The sequence below is a fragment of the Lineus longissimus genome, chromosome 7 (assembly GCF_910592395.1).
Source record: "Lineus longissimus chromosome 7, tnLinLong1.2, whole genome shotgun sequence".
Classification (NCBI taxonomy): domain Eukaryota; kingdom Metazoa; phylum Nemertea; class Pilidiophora; order Heteronemertea; family Lineidae; genus Lineus; species Lineus longissimus.
Window position 1 is genome coordinate 19573719 of NC_088314.1, and position 27433 is coordinate 19601151.

Below are 27433 nucleotides of genomic sequence, written 5' to 3' on the forward strand. Positions count from 1 at the left end.
AATAGTTTTATTTTACACAAAATGTATTATTTCTAAAAGTACTCGCTTTTGTACAGCATAAGTAAGTCATGTATTTACAGCGGTTATGAAAAAATAAAGACTCGAGCATAATCTAAGACCAATTGGCACATGAGCCTAGCTATGCTAGTTATCATATCTATGCAGCGCTCAATGCACAACTGAAAATCAGCCCCGGAACACTCAGAATTCAGGAACACTGTGAATTCAACAACACTTCAAAATGAAAGCACTCCCATGCTTCACTTTAAGTTTTGCTTTTTTCTTACTGTAAAACTGGTTAGGTGCTGTCCTGACCTTTTACAATTGACTCAATCCATTACATGTACAGTGGAACCTCTCTTTACAGGACAACCTCCCACTAGGGACATACGCTGGTCCCAAATTGGTAGTTTTTACGCAAATTGACCTTAGTGATCAAGACACTTCCATATTAGGGACAGCATTTATCAGTACAAGGGTGTCCTTAATAGAGAGGGTCATGACTTACTTCCAACTGATGTAAACATTCGGAGAGTTCCTGAACTCTGTGACCTCCCGGATTTGAAACGAATTCCACAGACACGTCGCACTCAAAAAAGAGAAAGTGGCATTCAATGATACAATGCCAATTAATACAAAACGAACTACCGTCTGTACACTAATCTATTCCAGCTATTTGTCTTTTAACTATTTCACAATACTGCGACACTTCACTGTACAAAAGATGAATCTAAAACATCATGTGTCGCAAAAAGCACGGCACTACTGAGCATATAGATCTGGATTGGACACACCTCGAATAATTTGTTTAAGATCGAAACGTTACCCAATCAAAGACACAAAGAAAAATGTTTTTTTATCCAAATCTATCTAGTGTCTGCAAAACATTCTTCCCAAGACAACTTCAAAATGAAGCTTCAATTTCCATTTGCCAACTGCCAGACCAACTTTTACAACCCTAATTTCCATAATAGACTCTCCTAGTACATTAACTGGAGGGGTCTATTTAGGGAAACTGGGGTGTCAAGGTAAACCAAGCTCATGGCGAGAACTTTGCCACCCCTTTAAATATCTGGATCCGTCTAGTGGAGGCTATTTCAAGAGGTGGCAAAGTTAGCATGTTTACAGTAATGATGATGCCAATGACATACTGACACATGCGCGGTAGACACCCTTATTCAACTCGACTAAAGAATATCTCTTGAACAAATGCGTAGAAAAATGGTAAATTTCAACTAAATGATGAGTACAACACTAAACATTCTCGTCAACGAACAGCAACGCCAACCGTCCAAAACCTCGAACCATTTATCAATATGCGATCCTCAGCTTTTCTTCTGTTTTATCTATGTTTTAGAGGTCCTCTTCCTCGAGGAAAGAGTTACTGAGAATCCAGGATGATTACTACAGGAATTAACTTGCTACATGATGGAAGCTTTGGTGAAATCGCGACAACCAGGGACATTATCAAACTTTATATGTACAACAAAGAAGGAAGTTCGTCATAGGTGAAACTCGAAATCATATTTGACAAACAAAATTCCTGTTTCATCATCTGTCTATTCCAGAACTGACTTAGATCAGTTTTTAGAGGTGAAACGTGTCCCACTTAAAAAGTCAAGTGATGAAATTGTTGGCTTTCTTTCAAGTGTAACAAACTGCCCAGGCCATATTTACAGCCAGGCTCTGCACGACGTTTAGTCGACATGACTTATCTGCCTGGAAGCTAGACGAAAGACCAGTAACACTTATCAGAACATTTTAGTAATGTATGCCCCCAAAAACCTTCAAGCAGAGTGACGCCACAGAAAAGGCTGTCAGAATCCCTCACAGAAGTTCACATGTTTCAGGTCTTCTATGATTTCATACAGTTTTCTTGAAATAGTTTCTCACCCTTCCAACATATCCAAGCCAAGCCCTTGACGGGAGTTATCAAATAAGGACCCAGTCCTTTAACCATACAATCTTTTCCTCTTTACCGTTGCATGACAAAATGCAATGACGATGAAATATCTACCAACTGGTATTATGTACAATGAGAATATTTACAATGACGCTTCAGTCGCGATGACCGTGGTGAGACCGATCACGCGAAAACCCACCGCTATTTTTACGATATTTTTGTTTCGTGTATCCTGACGAGTTCTTCTGGGGAGGTGGTGGTGGTGGTACTTGCGACTGATTATTAAAGTTATTATAACTCTGCCAGCCCTGCGGCGGGCCAGAACTACTTGTCGGAGGCACCATTTGTCCATTTTGAGGCGGTGCTCCAAACTGGCCCGAATTTGGCCCGAACTGCTGCTGCTGGTTGAAGTTATTCGGCCCAAACTGTCCCTGTGGGAAGTTAGGTTGGAAAGTTTGACCCTGAAATCCTTGGTCCTGTCCTGGTTGTGTCGTAGACGAAGCTGGCGGAAATGAGGCGTTCTGCTGTCCGTTGAATGCTTGGTTCTGGTTGAATGACGGTGCCTGGGTTGGGTACTTGACTGGTGGAGTGGCAGGTGAGAATGATGACGCAGCCCCGGGGGCCTGGGCTGGTCCGGCAGAGAAAGGACCTAGGTTCTGGTTGAACGATTGTGGCTGGTGAATTGGGGGTGTCTGTGGGAACGGCTGGTTAGGAACTGGGCCTCCGTTGGCTGCAAAGAAACAAATTTAACAATTCCATCAAATTTTCTGTTTGATCACCTGGGCCCCCAATTCTACTCAAAACAGAGAGCTTTGACAGATTTATGAACATACTAGAAATTCAACGTTTAGGTAGAAGTTTCAAGTAAGAGACAATTTTAAACTGATCTGCTGACCTCATCTGTGTTTCTTTCCATGGAAAATACAACTTCATAATCAAATACCAATGGATCAGAATGCGTCGCTCATTTTTCGATTACAAGACACATGCAAAAAATCATTTCATCAAACCTGTTATACTTACTTTGGAAGTTGTTGAACTGCGGTTGAGCCTGTGCGCCTTGGGTAAACGTCTGCATTGACATGAGCGATGGTAGCTTGGCTTGTGCGGGTGACCGGGTACCGTTGGCCCCTGCGATCGCCTGGGCCAGCGACGTGGGAGGAACCGGCTGGGGACCGGGAGGCAAGCCGAGAGACGGCCTTGGTTTGTTTGAGATCTGGGCGCCCTTGAAGACAGCAGCGACAGCCTTGAGGATTTCTGGATTGACGGCCTTCAAGAGCTCAGCATTGCTTGTGCTCGGTGATTCTGGAAAGGAGACAGCAAAATTCAAGTTCTTGTAATGTCAAGTCAAGTCAGGCTAGACTGGACAGTTCTCACAGGTTTTTTAATCTTTACTGAGAGCAATCGATATCAAACACCTGACCCTTTAATATTTTAGCAGACTTTGTATTTGTGTTGAAAAAGTTCAGAAATTTGTACGGTGCTTTTCTTAACTAGCACAAATAGAACTCTAAAGTTCTTATTTTTGGACCGATTTTTGAAAAGTTGAAGTCCTACAGAGAGCTGAGACAAAGACATTTCCATTTCTGCTGTCGACTTAAACTTTTTACAAGAGGAAAACGAAGGAAAGCGGTCCAAAATTGAGGTCTCTTAGCCCACTTGTAAGCAACACACACTTGGACGAGGCACTCGAGAATGAGAAATGTGACTGGCCCTCTCCACCACTATCCAATGTCAAAACAGGATTTCTGACATGAAACAATTGCCAAGATCAATGCCTCGAGCACCATCGACTAAAACAACATCACAACTTGGAGTGGATACGGAAACATAAGATGGCCTAACTGCGCAGTTTGAGACATCCTAAAAATAACTTTCCGGTTTTGCCCGATTCAACCTGACTGAGGGAGCGATGTACGTCTAGAAACATCAAGTTGCTCGTCCCTTGCTCCTGATAACAACTTATCACCTGAGCCTCTCTAGAGATGTGACCTTGAGTGGCATGACGCAACATTTAACACTCCAGAAAGATCATTCCGAGTCTTGACACCCTTCAGGGGAGTTACCTCCCTGTCAGACAAACAGGATGACACCCTCCACCGGCCTCGAGTGGACAGCGGAGGGCTCCACCCTCCAATAGACAACAGGGGTCGTCAAGCCAATCCAAGCCAATCCAATGCACCATTCATCAGCCAAATAGTTAAGAAAGACCTTATGTCCGCTGAATCTGTGTCAGACAAACCAATGTTCCAACCCACTTGTTCTGCCCAGACCACAAGAAGAGCAGCGGAAACAGACAATTTGACAGTTTCCAATGACCATCATCGCTACTAGATCACCAGCAAACGTGCCCTCTTCATAAATCAACAACGAACTAGGTTATAGGTTGGCAACTGACGAAAATATTGGCCACACCGCGTGAGAACATCCGGTGAAACTCAGGTGTCCGCGGAAAAAGGACAAGCTTGGTGTTCTTTGGGTATAATCGATGGGTGTAAGAGTGGCACTCAACCAGAACAAGAAAACACTCGAATGAGAAAGACAAAGCTAGAAGTCCACTCAAAACGCCTCAATATGATTCTGATGCTTCCCCGTGATATTTAAGAACTGGGTCGATTGGGTCCCTCGCTCCCGATAGGCCAGGTTTCGTATAGTTGGCTTGTGATGCACAACACAACTTCAAGGAAACGTTGCCAGCGATTTGATACCCTCCTCGAGCCTGTCAGAGGCGAGGGGATACTCCTCAACGGACGATTACCCACTCGCTGGAAGGGAAGTAGGCTGAAGGTAAGCCTCAACGACACCTCTGTTTACCAAGAGGCAACTAGGTCAAAGTGTCACAGAGCAGCAAACGTTCGACACTCTTGGGGCTCAATCCAAAATATCAAAGTTTTTTAATCAAGGAAGTTGGTCCTGCTGTTTCAAGGTGTGACCTTTGACGTGTTTTCACGGTCAGCCATGTTGGAGGGCAGAACAATGATTTGGCATGCCAGACTTGACTGCACAGCATAGCAGTCATTTAGATTGGTACCCGGGCTGCTCATCAGATGCCAGGACAAAACAAGCTGATCAGTCATGTCCGCCATTTTTAACCACTCCCAGTCAAACAGCATGCTTCCCTTCTTATCCTGAATACGGCCAAAGTGTACACACCCAAAATGGCAGGCATGACCGATCCATTCATTTGGGGCTCCCATCTGGTGTGAAGACCAGGAGTCAATCAAACAGATTTCGTTCACCAATTTGGACGAAATCTGGCACTAAAACATGTAAAAGGTGCAGAATTGGAAAGATCGGTGATTGATTTTAGAAACGCAACACAAGACAGCAAATGTGCCTGAAATAAATTATGTTACACTTGTTAAACACAGCAAACTCACCATCTGTTAACGGCAGTTTCACACCGTGTGGCACCACTGCTGAGAGTGACCCACGGGATAGGCTACTGAGGCTGCTCGGTGGTGGTGGGGGTGGGGGTGTGGTCGGGAGTCTCCGCCTCGCTTGACACTCTAGAAGCAAGGAGATGAAGACTCGTCATGTGAGGGCGAGTGGTAATGTGGCCCGCGTCCTACGCTGCCCCATCCAATCACGGCATGGAAAGGGTAACGCAGGCTTGGGTCCCCTTCACATATTGTGAACAGACAGAATATACTGAAGTAGATTGACACCACTTAATTAGTTTTTCTTCAATTCATCAAAACGATGATTTCATTATCTGGGTTGACATAGGATTCATGCTGTCATCAAGTCCATCTAAACAGTATATTCTGTAAGTTCACAAAACACCTAAAATCAAAATTAACATGTTAAAATTTCTACAAAGGTAATGAAGCACACTTCTAAAAACTTATTACCCAACCCAAAGCAAACCACGCAAAGGTCTTGCAAACCACACTAAAACCAAATGACAAAGTATTCTATCCTAATAATACAACTTCAAAGCTCAATCAATCAGAAAACTGCCGCCAAGAACATGTAAAACTATTACACAACCACCCTTGTCAATGTGAGGTTTGAAATGTGCTCCCATCTTAAAGCCAAACAATAAAAGGACTGTACAAGCAGTAATTATCACCAATTGTAAAATTATACAGCTCTATTTTCTTTATAACAAAGCGTGTTCTCAACTGTGCACTACCGATTTCTTAAAATCCAGGGGTGACTGATCGACTGATCAGAATGAACTGATTTTCATGAGAAGTCAAGATGTCAAGAAATCATTATTCTTATTAGCCTATTAGCCAAGTTCAGCACTTGGACAAGGACCACATTACCGTGGAGTTTCACTTTAGACCATTTTTGCTGACATTAGCAACTGTTACAATGATAGTTCCAAGAAAACACCAGATTACAATTTTCATATGAGTTCTTCTAAACGACCAAGTCACCTACGTGCTCTGGGTCAAGCGTCAACGACAGGAGCCAAGTGGTAATCACGATGCAGCCGGTACAACACCATCGGTTATCAACGCGCAAAATCAGACGCCGACGGCAAAGAAGACACCGGCCACTAGAGAGTGATAATCACGATCGTGTAAAGTGCCGACGCTAATCTCGGTAGCGTCGTTAACATGCGTAGCGGTATCCTTGCGATTATTGGCAAACTGCTCAACTAAATGTTTTATCAAAATAATCACCGACGTAGTACGATGTATGTTCACCTGATAGCTTGATGGCGCCAGTCAGGGCGCTTTTTTGCCCCGGGCCGCCAGCCACCGTCCAAAAATAGCCGGCGGAGCGCCAACCGGCAATAAGACGCTATCAGCGTCTGTGTAATGAAATTTCCGCTATTGGTTAAACCATGATGGGAACATTAAGTGGCGATATCAAGGACGATTTCATCGCTGGCAACAATCGACCGTTATTTACAGCGTGTGATTAGAAGTCTAGGTATTCCCGGTAAGCGGAGCTACCCGGAAAACTGGGTCTCGCGGAAAGTGACCTGGTGACGCGGTGTTTCCATCTTTCCCAACGAACTACGATCGTGATCACCCGATGTTGCGAATCTGGTAAAATTTTACAATGAAATGAGCGTCATTGTTTGAGTCAGAATGCGATAGCACTTATGATTGTAATTGGGAATATGGGCGATTTTGTTCATCATGTTTACGTAAACATTCCTATGAATTAGCCAGTTCATATAGTCAGCCTAGGGTCAGTCATACCTGATTATGAAATCAACACACACTAGAAAGAACCAAGCGACTGCCTTTTGAAAGTTGAAGTTGACTGCACATTGGAAAATGAACAGGGGACTCGCTCCCCTGTGTGCCGATAAGACCATATTTGTGCTTTGTTGCACTGTTTCCATACTGACATGCACAGGCAATGGAACTGTTCACACCAATATTGATACAGGAAAATGACTGGGTAGAGTCCAATGCCTGTGGAAATCGTCAAACCGCAGCGTGCACAGCTCAAGGTCAAAATCAGAGGATGGCATTTGAGCAAAGCTGTAAAAGCATGGGCGATCCCCTTGCCAGCCACACAACCTATTGCCATGATCAGCAGTGGATTAGCGGCAGTATTCATCTGGCCTACCATCCGAACCCATACATCCTTATGAGCACTGAGCCTAAAGATAGTGTTATGTATAGATTCACCGGGTTCTATCCAGGTTCCAAATAGATGCTGCTCGATTTAGCACTGCTTGGTGATCAACTGAGTGGAGTATATGAATAGAGTCTGATTAGTAAGACAGTGCTGCTCAAAGCAGATCTGCAGGTATAGGGAGATGTATACTGCCACTGATGAACTGCAGCCATTACCCAATGCAAGAGGAACACTCACCTAAAAAGGCGGTCACCGAAAACAGGTTATTTATTATGAAAGGAAACTTTCACCAACTTACCACTTTTCTTCTCATCATCGTCGTCGTCAGCATCAACTCCAAATTCGCGCTTCAACCTCTCCGCCAGGCTCTGCTCTCGTACACGCTCCACTGAGGTTGGCTGGCTCCATTTGGCATCTGCTGGGTCTGAAAGACATAATTCGGGGCCTGATAAGTACTTTGGTATACTCTTGATGGCCCGAATTTCATGGATATGTTTATTTCGTACAAAGCATACAGAAGTTTGTGTGATACATCTCAACGTATGCTCTGCACTTTGTCATTGAGGAGTATTTTCCAGAGAGTATTCCTCCCCGGTGAGATGAGCGTTTTTCCATGCCTCTATGGCTATGCACTAATTGTGCTGATTTGCAAAGTAACTTTGCTTTGGCTTCAACCCAAAAATGGAGCCGTGGCAATGAAAGAGTTAAAACGCTTGCCACTTTCTGGCACCGAGCCATGCTGTAAGTGTACAACCCTGGTGTACTTTTGGCCAGGGCTGAATATGGGACAAGTGACGGTCAGTTATTTCTGGGTAAGTATTAACATGATGTGGAAAGTTCTTCAACCGAAATCACTCGAGCGCGCTCATCGAGGAAACTGGCCAATATATCTAATCGATCTTGACAATACTGTAACAATCGAAGAGTAGGGCCCAGTCGATGGTTAAGAAAACAAAAACACACTTTCACATCATTCCTGAGTCATACTGGAGCCAAGAGCCTGCTACTGTTATATATATCTCGCAGGTTCCCAGCACAGGATAAGCGTAAGGGGAAGATGGAGGGGACATTTTCATACGAAAGTGGCTTAAGACTTTTGTGTGAGTCATACACAATGTGGCGAACAAGTGGAATCAACATGCCGTTACCGAGCCGAGAGAGGTAATCGACGGCCAAGTGCCGCTTGATTCTGCGTAGAGCTGCTGACCAAGCCGTCTGAATGGAGCCAGACCTCACCAAGACTGTGCCAATATCTGACCACATGCCAGTACGTATTTCAGCCATATGACAGGCCTAACATCAAATTCTTGAATATTAGTTGCTCGGGTGGCCAAAACGTGAGCATTTCAAAAACTCTATTTTATGCAATGCATAACGTTAGATCCTTGCTGTGAAAGATGCTGTTGAATACATATGTATACCCAACACAACAATATCAAGGAAAGTCCTATTGCAAAGTGGTTAAAAGTCTGTCCGATGCTTGACCACACTCAAATGCACTCACAATCCGGACATGATAAACTAACCAACAGTGGGTCACAGACCTGTCCAACGCCCCCAGTTTAAAACTGTCCACGCCAAGTGCAGACTAAAAGCAATGCTATATAAAATCGGCTTGAATATCACTTATTAGGTAAACGGATAAACCAGCGTAGGTGGTTCAAGCGGCAGACTTCAACATTTAAGGAATAGATAGCCAACTGGGAGGTATTGGTGGCTTCACCTAACAATTCAAATCTCCATGAAAGTAACTTTTGTTCTTGACCCAAAAACAAATCGCAACGCGCCTTAGAATTAGTACATCGACTCAAGTCAAGGGCTCAATGAGACCAATTTTTTAAATGTCACTCGGTCAGAACACGGCGGAAAGTACCCTACTTTTTGACAAGACACGAACGATATCCACCCATTGCTTCCGTCCATGCTTAATTGCCCAGCAAGCACCACCGACAGAATTGGCAATCTGAATTTCGCGTGGGCGCCACCGTTCCTTAATGGACGCACATAATCAACGTTAACGAGAAATGCATTGACAGCACAGTTTTGCTGCATTGATTAAATGTAGGTGTTTGATTGCAGCATACCATGGTGTCATCATGGACATTGTGAAAATGACACGCACATGCCACAGGGTCGTAACGGACAGAAATAGATTATAACGACTTGACAGCGTTGATCTGGTCCTGGGGCAATAGTCGGCAAATTGTACAACATAGATGGCAGCACCATACAGAGTTCTCAAAATTCAGACTTGCTTGCTGAATTTGTGGCGCGGTAACTATACGGTGAGCTAACAAAGCGTTCTTTTTCGAAGAAATTTTCTGCTCTGTCATTTCACCCAAAACCTCGCGTCCTTGGCGAGATGCCTTAGTGTTGGCCGAGATTTCAACCCCACCCTCATGGTGCTTCATGAGACAACCAATAACTCCTGTCAGTATCTCTCTCTTTACGTTATCATAACAAATTTAAACCGTGCGCAAAATACCAGTGACTTTTCAGTACATAATGCTGGTGTTTACGCACCAGACTCCATCTTCAAGCAACACTTCGATGGCGTGAAGCACTTCCGGTCGAAAGAGCATCAGACGCCAACAGACGTCTGGGTCGGAAATAGTGTTACTTTAGCGCTTTCCGACTGGTTTCCGAGTAATGTCAAGTTAGATTCAACACCTTGACTGGAGCCAGGCCAGATTTGCTTGCAGCCCACAATAACTTTGGCGTGGTTGTTGATAGTCCTCAAACTCCTCACGGAGAATGACAGCTGATGACAGAAAAAAAATTGAACAAATTTTCAATTTTTTTTTCTTCACATAAGTATTAAAATCAAGTGGCACTGTCACTGTGAGTCTGACAGATATGCAAGTAGTGCATTGTAGTGCAGGGTTTTCTAACCGGGGCACCAGGAAACCGCCAAGCTGGCATAGGAGAGCCAGGCTGCAGACCACAGCAGCTTGGGGCCAAAACCTTTTTTTTAAAGTTTTTAGTTGGACCATGCAATCACATTTTTTACCAAACACATAGCCAGCAAAAAGTCAAAAGTGTGGAACCTTATTATACCAAAATACTCTCGAAATCATTGGAAATAGAAGTTTGAAAATACAGACACAGCAAACTGAAAGGGAAATCCCACAAAACTGATAAGCGAAGTAAAGCAAATCCAGTAGACAACCGCAAAAGCCACAATTTGAGGGTGCTGCCATCTGCTATAAAACATCAGTAACTACATTTAAGCCTCGGAACACTGATACTGGTGATAGCAGCAGAAGTAAGTCATATGGCACGACTATAACTCTCATATTATGAAATACGAGATGAGAAAAGCGACAGATGACATGCCGCGCTGGGGCAATTGGACGGAAATAATTCATCGCCACGGTAACTGTTGACATTTCAATCATGTTCCGAGCGCGGCGATTCTGGTCCACTTTATTGATTAGCAAAACGTCTCGCGGGATTACCTGATTGACGGTAAAGGCGGTAAAGACACGGAGACAGCCGGGAGGCACCAGCGTAATCCCGGCTGGCCGATACTGAGAGAGATTTATAATACAGACACCACGAGGTCAGAATCTAAAACTAAACACCTAAGTACCATAAGCAATCAATAGGCAAAAATATGAAATTAGTAAATTTGGCAATTTTCCACCATAATTTTTTTTCAGTGTACCTCTTGTGCATACATTTTGGGGGGGCAAAAAAAAATTTAAAAAAAAAAAAAAAGTTTTTATTGAAAAAAAAATTTTTTTTAAAGAGACTTATATTTTGCTTTCCTAGTCAACTTTCATCACAAATGTCAACAAAAAATTTGGAGAATTCATTTTTTCTTCTCTAAATGTGTAACAAACATCCGGTGAACACAACACCAGGTCAAAAATGCCAAACACATTTGCTCACAACAGACAGAACAGACTAGAATCTGACACTCAATTTCTTGATTGATACGAAAATGATGAAGACACAGTAAACCAGGGGATGGGCATACACTGGATTTGGCTGTCTCGGCAAGTGGACGACAGAGAATAGCCATTTCTGAGCAACTTGTGCTGCCATCTACCGTAAGATAAATGACCTAATCTGTTGGTCTGACAAACCAAAACATTCAGGGTCTGTCCAGGTTTCCTAGATTGGTAGCCCTTTCAGCAAGGGCTGTTTACACAGAAGTGTTCCAGGAAGTATGGAGCACCTCGACAGGGTATTAGACCAGCATCAGGAAATCACTGATGAAATACAGCATGATATCTGAAACACTCACACAGAACACTCAATAGGCTTGTGAGAATCAGCTGAATGTGAATGTGCAGCTGGAGACCAGACTCCAGATCACATACCTCAGACCCACTCCATGATGAAGAATACAGAGGAATACTGGCCAAAGGACACCACCCTGACCACAAAGCTCTGGGATGAACTTTCTAGGTAACCAACTTGGTTACCCAAAACGGACTGACCATCCAGCTACATCGAATTTCGAACCCAGATGAAGAATCCGACACACAGAAACAGAAATAAACGTTGCCTACCTCTAAATGGTGACCGCTCCACGTCGCCAGGACTGGACGACTCAAAGAGGGGGAGTGGGGCCAGGCTGACCGTGGGTGTGGTGACCCTTGGTGAGCCAAACGAGATTGACGTCGGAGTCTTGGTAGGTGTCGAGCTGGCGCTATTGCATGAGCTACCAGTACTCTTCTCCTTCATGCGTTTACGATATTCCAATAAAGACACCTGAAAAATATGAAAGAAAACTTTAGGATTTTCTTGGGAAGAAGGAAACCATCGATTCTTGGAAGTAAATTTTGCGCAGGTGTCGTCCCAATACAAACGCTGCTGTATGATTCAAAACAGTCCGGGAAGAAACTTGCACCCCTCTGGTTTATGTTACCATGATATGACTTTACACAATGATAAACACATCCTGCTATAAAGCATCCACCGTTTAGAGCAAGGATTATACCAAGAAGAAGAAGATCAACTGTCTGGATATCTGACCAAGAGGATGCAAAAACCATCTTACCTTTTTTTTCTGTTGCTGAATCGGACTATGAGATGCTGCAGATGCACTGCCAGGTGGTGAAGGCCCCGACGTCGACGACGGCTGATCAAACATCGACCGTATCGGAGAATGAGTAGATGAGGCGACACCTGTTGGTCTCGTTGTGAGTTGCGACCCGGCCAGAGGTGAATACGATGAACCAATGTTGCTATTACTCGGCGAACTATCCGCACTCATCGTCGTCGTAGACAACGATGACGCATGGGATGATGAAATGAAACAGGTCGAGCTCGACGCCATTTGCGACGAGCTGGCAGTGTCAACCACTGAATTGTCCATATTATCCGTGGTCGATACTTGAGAATTGAGTTCTACCGCTCCGTCAGAATCAGATACCGTACTCGACGTGATGTTATTCGTGGCATCATTGTCTTTATGATCAGGTATCCCCGACGTCGAATCAGCTTGGAGAGAATGATTCGGCTGATCCTGTTGCGATTGATCAGGATTGGTCGTACTGGCAGTGTCCTGGTGTGTGGACGTGTCCACGACATTGTCCGTTCTGACGTCACGAGCATCAGATTCACTCACTTCATACTCGAAGCCTTGCGATTCCGGTACCTGCGATGAATCACTCACTATCACCTCATTATGGTGTTCTTCGTCACTGTCACAGATCTCCCCCTCCTCAAGAGTTGAGCCACTGCTCGAAACACTATCGTCCTCTTTCTTCCTGGTAATCACACCAGACACACCAGGTGTCGGCTCCGTCGAATCCATCCCTCCAACACTCTCAGAACTATTCTTGTTTGACCCACCATTGCTACAAGAAACAGTCTGTTCTGACGTCGCCACCCGTTCAGGTCGAGACAAACCAACCCGATTGTCGGTCGAATCAGCATTCCCACTGATTTTCTCATCGCTATTGGTCACCAAGGAAACACTAGCACTGCAAACTTCCATCGGTTCAACCGAGCTCTCACACTTAGTGTCCGCATCACAATTCGAAAGCTCCCCTTGAGAATCAACAAGCACATTTTGTACGCTAGGCTCGCTTGGCGTCGAATCCACCACTGAAGGAAAATCATTATTCAAATGTTTGGAAGAGCCACTGGCTTCAACTCTAGAATTGTCTGTATCGACTTCAGCACCCTGTGACTCCGCAACCACCTCCAAGCTCCTCCGCTTCAACGCACTATCCTCCAATCCTCCGCTGGTATCACATTCCTCCATCTTCTCTTTCTCTGCCTCCATATTTGCACATCCCGTCATCGATAAATTACTAACTAACACATCGTTTACTCTCATCGTCACTGTATCTACACTGCCCGACGGGCTTGGCTCTGCCTCAGCCATTGCCACGTCACTCGCCATATTGTCCAATCCCGCACACGACGCCGAATTCACACAACTATTAACAGAATCTTGCGGCATAACATCCGGCTGCAACAAGCTATCAGAGTCACTTTCTCCCGTAAGTCGCCTCTCCCGATGTGGGCTCAATAAAGATTCTGAAACGTCACTCTCCATCGATTCCTGTTTATTATAACCCGGCATATCCGTGTTACTTGATAATGCACCAATTTTCTGAAACAAAACCGGAGAGACATCAGGATTACAAAGCAGAAAATGACGAAGTTGAGGTCGCAAGTGACCTTCAGTACTCCAAATGGATTATTGAAATAGATTTCGCTGACTTTCAGTACTGCTTTACAAATTTTGACAAATTTCAGGACTAAATACTGAAATATTGAGAGGGCAGCCCTGTGCCACCTATAGCTGCAAGTCCTTTGTGTAACAAACTACAGTAGAACCTCCCTCAGCGGACACCTCTGCCAGGCGGACACCTCTACATTACGGACACGTCCGGCCAGTCTTTTTTTTTTTCTAAGTCATTTCCAATAACAAAAACCTCTGTACGGCGGACACCTCTCTATTCCGAATTGCGGACAGGGCGATAGCCAATTTTTGGTCCAATTCCCTCCCAATTACGGACAGTAGGCAAAAACAATGGTTTCCCGCGTGCGCTTGGAGAGTCAAGTAGGCCCGACAGGTGTGATATTTGCGTAATTAATCAACGTAATTACCCCATGGCATTGTGTTTTTGTATCCTAATTAAGCCGCGGCATTTGTTTACACATCTTTTCAACTAATCACATAGGCCTATTGCATGTATTGTGTAAACGGACACTCATAAATCCACGCGGTTTTGTCAGTGTTGCAGCGAATATGCGTTAGTAGAGAAATAAGAAAAAATTAATTATTAATCAAAGGTGCTGATGGACAGAAATTATGGTGTTTTTTCACACATTATGACATTTCGAGGAGATTTTGCAATACAAGGGGCACCTTTTACTAGAGAGATTATTCACGCTCTGAGTTCCAAAGTAGCTCACGTCATTCAACGCAACATCACAAGCAAATACCGATTAGCCAACAGGTTTAAAGTTTCTACGCTAGATGTCGACACAGAGAAAACCAAGACCTGCAAGGCGGGAACTTCAAATCCACCTCTCGTACGATTTGGCATAACCTCTCTAGGGCGGACACCTCTCTATTGCGGACACCTTGGCCCAGTCCCATGGGTGTCCGCAATAGCGAAGTTGTACTGTAAATTGTGAAATGTATTTCTATAAGGTTCTTCTTCTTCTTCTTCTTCAGCGTTCAACCTGCCTAAGTAAAAACTATAACCTCAGTCCTGTGGCGGAGATGAAGCGGCTTGTCGCCCGAAGGTCCGGCTGTGTTCCCCACAGCTTTTCTTCGACCTTCGTGTCTTTAGGCCAGAATCTATCTCGTAAATCCTGGTACAGGGGACAGTCCTGTAGGATGTGCGTTGGTGTTTGCACTGCTGTCTGGCATTGGATTTGAAACATATGAAACATTTGAAACATCTGGTAATTTCTATAAGGTCACAATTAAAGCCTTTGCTCTGGTTGGTACTTACTTCGAACAGATTGACGCCAGGTGTGACTGGAGTCATAGGTGAAAAGGCGACTCTGCTGAACCCATTGCGAAGCTTAGATTCATCAAGGCTCATTGATCGATTGATAATGGATGACGGCGTGTCGAGCGGAGGCGCGAAATCTGACGACGGGGTGGACGGAGTTGGAGGGAACGCGCCATCTTGCGACTCGCGCCACGCCAGGCGACGCTTCTTTAGCGGAGTTACAAAGTCTGAAAGTAAGATTTGATGCTCTGGTGAAAACAACGCCATGACTGAGTGGCCCAAGCGATTCAAATTCAACAACGGCACCTGTCATCTCTGTGGTCGTGAGTTCGATTCTAGGATGCTGGTTGGCGCATTTATTCATATGATAGAGGGCAACTCCAAAAGCATAGGTTTCCCCCTAGGCCTCTGGCTATCCCCAACTTTACTAACAAGTCGCCCAATATTGCTTACACTACAGTACTCATAGAAATGTCCCAGTTGATGCTCAGCCCTCAACATCTATTTGGAGCCAGGATATAATTTCCTTGCAACCATTTTGCAAACACGTAAAGGAAAGCCATCGATGATCGACTTACCAATGACAGGCGACTGTGATGGACTCGGGATGGTGCAATTCGGGCTCAGACTTCCACCATTAGGAATCGAAGATGACGTATCTGAATCCGTCTCAAACATGGCCTGCCGCAGCCAGCGTTTCTTCGCCGACCCCATACTCTGGCCCAGCGAGCTCGTCTTGGTGGTGACGGTCGCCGAGGCCACCGGGGTGGTGTTCGTACTGTTTCGTCGCATGTGACTGAGATTACTGTGAGGACTCGGTAAATACTTCACAAACATCGTCTCGTCTTTTGGCACTTCAAGATCTGTTTTTATGCTGAGAGGTTTGTTCACATCCTGGCCCTTCTCTGTCAGCCACTCGTTCATAAGATGCTGGAATAATAAGACATAGTTGTTATCCAGATGCAAAACTCAGCCCTGACAAGACACAATCGAAAACCATTATTTTCAAGCTTTAATCTAGAAAGAGGAAAGCTTACCTTTTTTGTCTTTGGGAACTTGAAAGCTTGGCCAAATGGGTTGATTGTTGGATCTGATGGCAGTGGGGTACATGGAGTACTGGTGATTGTTGAGTTACTCGACTCATCCGGTGAGACCACGTTCTCCGAGACGGAGGAACAGAGGCTGCTCACACGGCTTCGCCTGCGATGCAAAAGAACAGAAGATGTTTCAACACAATTGAGAAATATATCGCAGCAATTCAAAACATCAGCAAACAAACCATTGTTGTCAATGAAATTTACTGAAGGAAATAACGCCTAGTTTGGCTAATGCAGATTGAGCAACCGTTCCTAAAACATACCGTCTGGCCGGCGTCAGGGTACTCTTCTTGCCCTTCTTCCCCTTGTGCTTCGGCTTCTCCAACCTGGGCCTCTCCACCTCCTCTTTGACCTTGACCTCTGGTGGAGGCGGTGGCGGCTCTTCAATCTTGACCTTGACCGGCGACTCCTTCACCTCTTCTCTCTCGACCTTCACCTTGACCTCCTCAGCGACTTTTTCCTTATGTTCCTTGCCGCTTTTCGGAGCGACCATCTTAACGTCTTCCTTGCAGTCATCATCATCAGAGTCGTCGCCCCTTTTGCCATCCTTCCTGACTTGTCCATGGTCGAGCCGAGCCAGGGCCTCTTTTCTTCGCTCTTCACGCTTCTCCAATTTCTCAAATGCTTTCATTATGGCTTCCATTTTACGCTCCTCTCGCGTCTGAAACAACGATTCGAATAACGTTAACATCTGTATTCCATAACAGATATATCTCTTCCGTTTGAGAAACATCAGTTACCTCACCAAACACAGCGAGGGTGCACCTAAAATGGAGGCCAAACCAAGATGTCTCAAAACTAGGCAGCATAATACATATCTTACCTTCTTCTTACTATCATGGCTGGTCCCCTCATCCTCAGACGGATGGGCTTCATGATCAGCCTCGTGGTCACCCTCATGATCAACTTCAGCTTCAGGGGAGGCAGATGGACCATCCACCTCGATCTCAATGTTGGAATTCTCATCGTGATTCGGTGGTGGTGGGGCTGGCGGTGGTGGTGGTGGCTGCTGAGGAAAGAATTCATCTTTAGTAACTTGATGCCAAGTTTGGTGTTGGATATTTCTGGCAGGATATGTTCCCAACAGAGACTACACATGCCAGACACGGCAAGCCATAACAACATATTTCAACAGACGCTTTTGAGGCTATGCCAAGTCATTTGTGCAGTGGAGCCAAACCCATGTACACATGATGTAACGTCTTGCCTTTTTCTGGAGCAGTTGTGGACGAAATCATTTTTTTAATGGAATCAAACGGTGGGACAAGATGTCAAGATTCATTTGAGGTAGGTTTCGGTGAAAATGCAAGCGAAAATGTGAAAATGAGATATCACATGGAGCAAACTATTAAAACGAGGAAAAAAAATGTGAGCAGACGTACCTGTTTTGGTGTCGTTTGTGCTACTTCCTCTACAGTATTGATGTTATTTGTGTTGGTTGACTGCTGCAGCGGCGTCACTCTCTTCCTCTTCCCAAGATGTGCTGGACCCGCAGCACTGCTCTCTTCACTCGCGACATGGATGTTACTCTGACAAGATGCTTCACTGCGATCAGAAACAATGTGGTCTAACGATTTGGATTTCTTTTTCTTCAATGGCCTGAAGATCAACAGGACAGTTTTAAAGAATTTCTCTTCCGAAAATTTGATCAAGTTCCTGGAGAATGACTCCTTTTATTATGATAAGACTCCTCATATTTTAGTGCAGCTCATCCAACATTATGGGTTAGGGTTTTGACCAAGCAGACTTTGAACCTTCCTTCACTTGGTTCAAGGCATTGGATCAAGGCACCCGCAATCATAGACCTTTTACCGTCATACTTACTTTACAATGACATTATTCAGTTTGTTGTTCTCTTTCTTAGACTCTAACTTCTTGAAGAATTTGTGAACAGGACAGTTGTTTCTTGAGCAAGCACACTCAACGTTGTAGTTACTGGAATCAAAAGAAGACAAAATGTAGGTACAAACTGACTTTTCCATTTCATGGAATAAATGTTGATGATGATGATTTCACAACCCACAGCATGGTAATAATGCGCACAATAAGCATGGTCATCTTTCAAAGAAAACATTTCCAACTTACCACTCCTGATAGTTGAAATCAAACGGAATGGTTATTTCAGCACCTTTGGTGATCTCCTTCAGCGAGAAGATGAGCAAATGGAGTTTGCCGTTCTCTAAAAAGTGGCGCACCTGAAAATGGTAAAATTAGGATGATTAAAGGCAAATTCACACATAGCAATTGGTGGAGGCACATTTCACTTGGTTCATTGTGTTTTTCATGACTCGACAAGGAGTCCAACCCAAATCCTGATGAGAACTCCTGTAGAAAGACAATCCTCACCAATCCCTACAACCTGGGTGTTGAAATTTCAAATTCTTTTTTCTCCATTTTCTTACCTCAGCATTAGGAGTACAGGATCTCCGCACAAACCGGGCTTCATTTCCAAATGTGCTGGCATCAACACAGATGTCGAGTCCATCCAATTTGCCGTAGAACAATACAAAAGGCATGCCCCTGCAAAAGAGAACACATCAGTCAAATCAACATTCTCAAGTTCAGTGACACTCTCTCATTAAACCAAATGAGTCACTGAGTCACTCAGTGGATTTAGGGCACCACCTTACAACCTAGAGCTGTATGTCACTTCGCTTGTATCTGTTCCGAATTTTAAAACAGAGATAAGTGCACAAGGTATTATTGGGGAGCTGGGAGGACATAGACAAATCACTCACTTTTGCCAGAAAAACTTCTCCTTATCGAACTGTTGTCTCAGCATGAACATGCCTCTGTATTCGACGACCGCTTGGTTGAGGGTCAAGTCTTCAGCCGCCTTCAGACCCTTCCTATAAATACTCGTTGCGGAGCGCACCTGTGTAACGTAACCAAGCCGAGACAGCAGCTGGTCTTTCTGCTGTCGGAATTCGACAGAATCAGGCTGGAAGAGAAATCAAGATCAAGATCAACGTAATGTTGGATTTGGACGCCATTTGAAGCCTTAATACAGCAGTCCTGATCTAGTCAACCAAGGTCATGCAGCATATTAATTTCCAGTCTAGATGAGCTTAGATTTTAAGTAACATTTGCTATTTGCCAAAAAGTCATTGGATGCAACACCAAGGACCACCAGGATCAAACGTCTTCAGTTCTTCTATTACAAATCGGGCCAAGGACTTCCAGAATTCATCTCTCGACTTACATGTGTCCCATTGACCTTCCGACTGGCGATGACCTCCATGATGTCTGCCGTATACATGTTGGTCAACGCCTCCACATATTTACACGCGTCGGTGTCCATGCGGTCCCATGCCGGGTTGGCATCCTCATTGTGGTTCAAAGGTGTCGCCACCAGATTGGCAGACGGCTGATAATCATTCAAACGAGAAATCTGAAAATTTATCAAAATCAATTATTTTCAAAGGCTTCAGAAGGTGTTATAATACAATCAGATCTGAAGTGATCGCACTGTCAAGAGAGTGTCAAGAGTGGTGTGCAGTTGAGAACATCCATGTCTGAAAAATTTTCAGCACTAGATTCTTTTATAGTAGTAAATAAGGCCAAAAAGATGTGCCACTAACCTTCAGTTTCTTGGCTTTGAGTTTTGACCCCTTTAACTTCTTAATGTGCTGTTCGTTCTCTTTCTGCTTCTGGAAATATAAAACAATGTGAAAATTCGAGGAAATGTGTGGAAGAACCAGCTTAGGTGAAGACTTTGTTATAAACTCTTTTAACACCATAACACCTGAGCTTGTTTTCCCTCTTCCAACAGTGCTATGTGATGACGGAAACCTCCACCGAAGACGGAAGGAGGCCAATATGGCACCTAATTCCCCTCCTACGTAATCAAAGATGTAATGGCCATAGTGCCCCCCCTAGGTCGGAAGGAAATGATCCCATTCCTTAATACTCAGATACATACCTTTAACAATTTCTTCTTAACCTTCTCCAACTTATCCAAGCTGACGCCATTCTCATTCTTGAGTTTATTCTTCTTGAACTTCTTGTACTTCTTCTTCTTCTGTCCAAGTAATGGTTTGATGATGACCTGGGGGAGCTCACTAACCGACTCCCCATCATCCTTTGGCAGCTTATCATTCTCCTTCTCCTTCCTCTTCTTACGGAACTTCTTGCCGTTTTTCTTGATGATGTTCAGACCAGAAGACGTGTCCAAGTATCGAGTCACGATCTCCGTCTCGCTACTGCTACTTGTGTCTGGGGGAAAAAACAATTGTAAGTTGCAATTTTAATTGACTGATTGATTAATTTGAGACTATTTTGATAATAAGGGACTTCAATAGTTAACAGTCAGCGGTCCAATACAATACAGTACCTTTTGTTGGTGAAATTGACATGGGCTATAAATCTATCGTGCACTGGATTGCTTACTAGCACTCCTTTGAAAAGAGGCAAATTCAATGTGAACTGCCCAGGGCCAGAACTACCCCAAGTTCTTTCCTGGCACCAGGATTAGTCATAGACTACAGGGGGTGCCCACCGCACTACAACACATGACACCTGAACCACACGTTTCTCAGGGTTTTTTTCTAGAAGTTTCCAGCTTTTCAGATATCCAGATCCTGCAATAACTTCTGTAACTTACCCGACAAGAATTCTCTTTTCCGTGACTGTATATCCCTAGCCTTGTCGGCATCCACGGGCCTGGGTTCACATCTTTCACAGTAGTACGTATCAGGGATGGCATTCCTATCAATGCCCATACAGTCAATATGTTGCCACACACTGAAACAAGAATTGAAAGAACTCTCTTTATTTTGTCCAAACTGTAAGATTTGGTCAGGGATCTAAGTTTTGGTTTCATTCGCCAAAAACCAGATTCGCCAAAAACCAGGTGCACCACCCATAAAAGTACGCAAAACATAGATTTCTTGTCGCACAGGAAAATTGAGGTCCCATACCACGAAGGCCTGGACTCTGATTCTTGTTGATTGGTTGAAGCCTTCAGTTAAACTGTCAAGCAACGGTTATATACCAAGGCCAGAACTGGTTTGAAGTTCTACAATACCAGCGAACAGGGCAACGGGCAGAAAATCTGGAGAAAATAACATGTTTTTCAGTGAAAGTTGCGCCCTCTAGCTACGGCCCAGAATAAGAACTTTGACAACAGTGTTGTTTACCACTCACCTGCATTTATCACAACAAATCATATAACCATCATCATGAGAATATTCACAGATACATCGCGTGACGCTATCGTCATCGGCGCTGATTTCCTCGATCGTGTGACTCACGGCCGGCTCAGACGGCTCGACAATATTCACCGAGTTCAGAACCTCATTTATCGTATCCGTTATCGACTCGAGCGCTTTCTCCTTCCCGACCTCAGGTTCGCCATCTTCCACATCGAGCACGGATCCATTGATGTGGTTTAGAGTCGGCGTTGGCACACGTGCGACTGCTTGGGTTGGCGGTGGCGACTGTGGTGGGGTTGGTGGCGGAGGTGCGCCATAATTATGGTCCTGAAGAAAAAGAAGCAATCGATATGTTGACGATATGTTGACGATATGTTTGCGAAAATGTCTCCACAGGTGATAAGATATCCACCACTGATTTTCAGCCTAACTGACTCTTCGACTTCTAGGTCATACTTACACTATCACTGTCAGTGTCACTGATTTCAGTATTACTGTCACTGATTTCAGTGTCGCTACTGACTTCAGTGTCACTACTGACTTCAGTGTCGCTACTGACTTCAGTGTCGCTACTGACTTCAGTGTCGCTACTGACTTCAGTGTCGCTACTGACTTCAGTGTCACTACTGACTTCAGAAGTCCTACTACTAGTTTCACTGCTTTCCGAGTTACTTCCACAGACTTCATTGTTCCTTTGCCGAAAGTAAACTGAGGAAGCCACTCTTATATTTTTGCCCATAATCTCACGATATCGAAGTCAGTTTCTGACTGTCGTAATGAAGGGTATCACACAGAAAAATCCATGTCAAAACTAAAATCCCACAGGCTGCATTAAAATGTACCCAGCGTCAAAAAGAACATTAGAAGAAACCAGCGCAGGGAAACGTTATGCACTGAATACAACCCAGTCAAGATCACCGATGCACTTGTTATCCAATGTACAAGATAATTAGCACCTGGAGAGGTGTCAGCGCTGTTACATGTAAGAGTTAATACAGTAATGGCATACAACGTTACTTCATAGTGATAATGAGCTTGTCACTTCGATAGTGACAACTTTCTGTGCACAACTGGGAAAACGTTGTAATCCCCAAAATGAATTTTTTTCAGAAATTTCTGCAAATTGCAAATATAAGGCAGTTACAGTAAGACACTCTGCCCAAGAACATCAGAGGCAACAAGTCAAAGCATACGAGGGGAGGATACGCATTTAGCAGGGGGGTCCCTGGCTGTACTAATGATAGAAAACCCATTTTCACAACAAAAACACCCATCCGAGTTGATATTGAAAACTGACGAGAGACACGCGATCGCCCATTTCAAAACCTTTTTTTACTCCTATTTTCTATTACATCATATGCCTTCAAAAATAACAGTCTTCCCACATACCCAATATTACATATATCAGACTTTGTGTCATTTTCTTCGCGCCATAACTGGGCATATGCACTGACATGTTTACGCACCTGGTATGGTAGTCCATAGCAACCAGGGTAGGTCTGTTGAGGTTGATGAGAGCGGGTCTCCTCAGGTAGCACCTTGGGGGATTCAGGTTGATCCACACTGAAAAGATAAACAGAAAACAGAAAATAATTAATAACATCAACTTTTTCAAAGTCTAAGTCCTCCCCTCCAGTTCCACGGCTTTCCAAGTTCTCCTACTTTACTCTCCTGGCCAGGGCTTTCCTACTCCTACTGTACTCTAGTGCCAGGACTTTCCAATCTCAATCAAGTGCCAGGACTATATCTCTAAATCTGGAAAGAGTCCTGACTTTTGTCCTGGTTCAGTTGCCAATGCAAATTTATTCACTTTGAGCAGTGAACGTGCAAGGTCACCCATGCTTCCATCTGTTGTAGGTTTGGGGAACTGAACACTTATGCAGTGCTTCCATCTGATTTCTCAGGCAATAACTACATAATTACAATGGTGCCATCTGTTAAACAATTGAAGAACCAAATGGCTCACCATAACTTTCTATTCCTGTCGTAAACTTTTGATTGTAATGATTCAGCTAGTCTACTCTCGCCTGCATTATGTCCTTATGAAACGTGGCAAAGTTACTAGCTCAAAAGTCAAAAGTCAAACAACTGCCGATAGCCGCTAGTGGCCCAGACTCTCAGCTATCAAGAGGCCCCTGGTTCAAAGCCAAGTCAGCCTAAGACTCTTTCTTGGCAAGTCTCTTTAGTATTTGTCCAACTTTGCTTATAACTTTGGAATCGGTCAGAAATGCTCAGGCCTCAGGTTGTGGCCATCTGGAGAAGAAGACTGTACTTACACTGTTCCAGCAGGCATCGGGTGCGTGCTGAACTTCTCAGAGCCAACATGGAGTATTATGCTCATCTTGTCGGTCGAGCGTTTCTCCAGTGAAGAGCAGCATAGGGGGTAACCTTAGCGCAGATCACCCCCGGCAAGGGAGTCATCGCACTATGGAATTAGAGGACCGGAATCTGAAGAGACAAGGGAGGGAAAACATCAGAAAAACAGACATGATTACATTACAAAGATGGCTTTAAACGTGTGTCAACTTGACTTGGGTTTAGAAGATCACAAGATCTCTGCTGTAGAAGAAAGTAGTATGTGCACCTGAAATAAATTTTAAATATTATCAGCATTGAACTAACTGGGTCAAGGCAGTTCCTTCGGACACATGAGTCGAATGTAACTAGCAATGCGTCCCAAAAAACTGATTGAATTGGCACCCAGAGTATTAGACTAGAGCGAGAGGCAAATGACGAAGGGTACAATGCTGGACACTCAGGATGGATGTAGTAGCCTGTGATGCAGTGAGTGCTAGAGTTGCATGAATATGGTGGCATTGTAGACTTTTAACAAGAATCGTGCTTCTCCTAGTAAAATCGTGCTTCTCCTAGTAAAAGTAATATCAATTGCAAGACCAAGTGAGTGTGACACTCACAGTAATGTAGTCAGTAAGGGACCATTGATTTTCATTGAAGGTGGGAATCACAAATCACATTCGAGCAATCGCTCAAGTTGTGGGATCACCTACTAAGTCCATTGATTGTCTATTGAGCTATTGTTTACCAATTGACAAACAATATAAGCAACTTCCTGTGGTGGAGAGGTCTGGTCAATTAGGTCACAGTGGGTTGGGCACCAATTATGCCGATCAATGGGCTTGCGACAAACACATTATTTTCAGCCAAAGCCATAATATTGGGGAATTGTAAACACAGGGAGGAATGTAAATAATACACTGTAAACACTCTCAATTATTAATATTAGCCTACTAGACATGAGATGAGAAAAATTTGATTTATACAGGATTGGTGACGGAAGGGTTTTACATGTAGTGCACTGGTAGACCTACCAGCCTCTTGATAAAATGGTGTTGATTTTTCAATTCAGACTTCATTACACCACTTCATGTCCTTTTTGGCCGAAAATGCTCCCGCTCATTAAGACATTTCCTTCAAAAGGAGAAAATACCCGGCCATTTTCAAAATTCTGTCAGAGGCGCTTACGTGTTTCCATTGATTCAGAACACCAGTAGTCAAGTGCACCAGTCATCCATGATATCACTCGACAAAGAAAGGTTCATATCGCAATATCATCCGGACTATTGACAGACACACCATCATATAGAGCACAGCGAAACCAGCTCATATTGAATATATCACAGTCTCCATGGTAACCGTTCAGAGGACACAGCGATCGCCCAATGTGCGGGATTCAACTGAGGGAGTCAGGGGGTTGTGTGTCACAGCTATTGTAGCTCTTTGTGATGACATGGTATAAAGCAACACAAAGCATACATGCACATGTTATGACCCAGTCGTGACAACTATGTGGAATATTAAAGTATTACAACCAGTCTCATCATGTACACTTTTCAGATTGCACATAGTACTAACTTACACCTAAACACCAAAATCAGTAACTCATTGCTAAAAAACTCAATGGACTGTGCTGAAGATTAATTTCGCCTTGTCACCAACTTTTGGCATTTGATTTTTTTTAAAATATATCTCATTCTGAACTCATGGTACTCAGCGGTTTTGTAAATCAACTTGAGAACTTTGTAGCCAATAATGACTAATTGGTAATGGTAGACCAACTTAGCCATGGCGAAAATCTTACAGCCAATGTCTGACGCAAAAAGAGAGCTCATTTAGTTTAGCACAGACGTCGTTTTTCTTCACTAGGCTTTACAGCACTTCACAAACTTTGTTATTAATGTAATGTCGTTGAGGTGGAGAAGAATGCAATACAGCGTGAATAGCCAAGTCATCATTACCTATAGTTGGGTACAATACCCAAGGAGGGTTAAGAGAAGAACGTCCCAACTCAATCCTTGCCAACACCACAGGTTGGTTTGGATTCCAAGCCAAACTGAGCCAACACAATTGTGAAACTGACATCAGGGAGATGCGAGACAAAAGGGTTACAACATCATTCTCAAGAATTGGGAAGCCCTTTTGCCAGACACTAACATTCAAACCTCGAACATTGTACCAATATCCTCAGTTTGGATTCAACGCTAACAGACAGTTTGCCCTCATTTATTTCGAGTCTGATTCCTTGATGACAGCGAGAATTCTTTAAATTTGGAGCAGAGATTCCACACAATACAGTGCCACCCCTGGGCCTTCGCATCTCGGCAAAAAAATAGTCACTGTCTCGTGTAAATTTCATATCTGGCTACTTGGGATACTGGCAATTTTGTCAGGAAACCATTCCCTGAGAACCCATGTGATGTTTACGAGCCGCGTCCAGTCAGCCAAAGATTTCTATGGACTTCTAATCTTGCCTGATAACGTCTGCACCTCCTCAAACCAACTGAAAATATTCATTAATCGGGTACATGTAGATGTAGTAGTAGTAGTACTAGTAGGACTTGATAATGATATGCCGGCATTGATTGGCAAATGAGTGCAATAACGGTAATGGGTTCCACACCTAGTATCATAAAATATCACCAAAAATTAGATCAGTCAACCAAATATCACAGTCTTTATCATATAATAGGCATTTTCAAGGCCAAACACAGGCACCAACTTGCTGAACAACAAAATCAATGTAGCCTAGTCGGCCATCTTGAATCTGCTAAACATTTTTACTGGCTCCAAAATTCCGCTTTGTTTACAAAAGTTCACCCCAAAAACATCTTCGAATATGAAAAAAAACAGCTTTAACGCATAGGAGATTTAATCTTATACACATATAAAACAATATCACAGACCTTTATCAACGATCTTGGGGTGCCAAGTGTATTTATTAGGTGGTCGGTCTCGAACAAATTTGACAGTTCCAAAATGTCGGCGGCGTCGGCACCTCTTGAAACGATCGATGTACGTTCAAAACACACCACACAAAACCTCACAAAAACATCTCCACGTAACAAAACAAAGATTTATGAATAGGAAATATCATAAAGACCACTCGGTTACTATTTTTATTGAGGAAAATCTAAAGATAAAGGTGTAATATACGACTTTACGTACCGATTCCGATGTGTTTGTTTTGGTCTGCACCCAGCCTACACTTGTGTAGTCCAATGTACAGGGATTTCTATCTCCGAAGTGGTCGTCAAAAACACTGGGTACTTATCCGCTATCCCAGGGGGAGAACAGAAATTTAAATCGGTGGTACGTTTAGCCAACTACACAAAGTCCTCGGCACACAAATATTGTTGGGAGACACTATCTGGAACTAGGAAAAATTACGTCCAAAATAGTTTGTATTTCTCTCTACCGCGAATCTCAGACATCCATAATGGCGGCCATTGAAATACTCCTACGGGGTTCCCAAATTCTGTAATCAACGGAGTC

At 43.8% G+C, this 27433-nt stretch overlaps 1 protein-coding gene across 3 annotated transcripts; it reads right to left on the reverse strand.

The window, feature by feature from the left end:
- On the reverse strand, nucleotides 1-27380 carry LOC135490580 (inactive histone-lysine N-methyltransferase 2E-like). 3 transcript variants are annotated; one of them, XM_064775776.1, is made up of 24 exons: nucleotides 27107-27380; nucleotides 23920-24091; nucleotides 23110-23206; nucleotides 21636-21970; nucleotides 21094-21233; nucleotides 20413-20705; nucleotides 20072-20140; nucleotides 19693-19881; nucleotides 19229-19431; nucleotides 18893-19010; nucleotides 18576-18685; nucleotides 18315-18425; nucleotides 17873-18089; nucleotides 17314-17496; nucleotides 16754-17151; nucleotides 16431-16593; nucleotides 15972-16323; nucleotides 15391-15620; nucleotides 12468-14033; nucleotides 11977-12178; nucleotides 7755-7880; nucleotides 5284-5412; nucleotides 2927-3208; nucleotides 1-2633 (listed from the first exon to the last, which is right to left on the reverse strand). In XM_064775776.1, exons 2-24 carry the CDS (start codon nucleotides 23982-23984, stop codon nucleotides 2059-2061), a joined length of 6153 nt encoding a protein of 2050 aa, XP_064631846.1. In that variant the 5' UTR covers nucleotides 23985-24091; nucleotides 27107-27380; the 3' UTR covers nucleotides 1-2058. The 3 variants fall into 3 exon arrangements, with proteins under 3 accessions (XP_064631846.1, XP_064631844.1, XP_064631847.1); XM_064775774.1 differs by having other exon boundaries at nucleotides 17314-17499; XM_064775777.1 differs by lacking the exon at nucleotides 5284-5412 and having other exon boundaries at nucleotides 17314-17499.
- Between the last annotated feature and the right edge of the window lie 53 nt (nucleotides 27381-27433).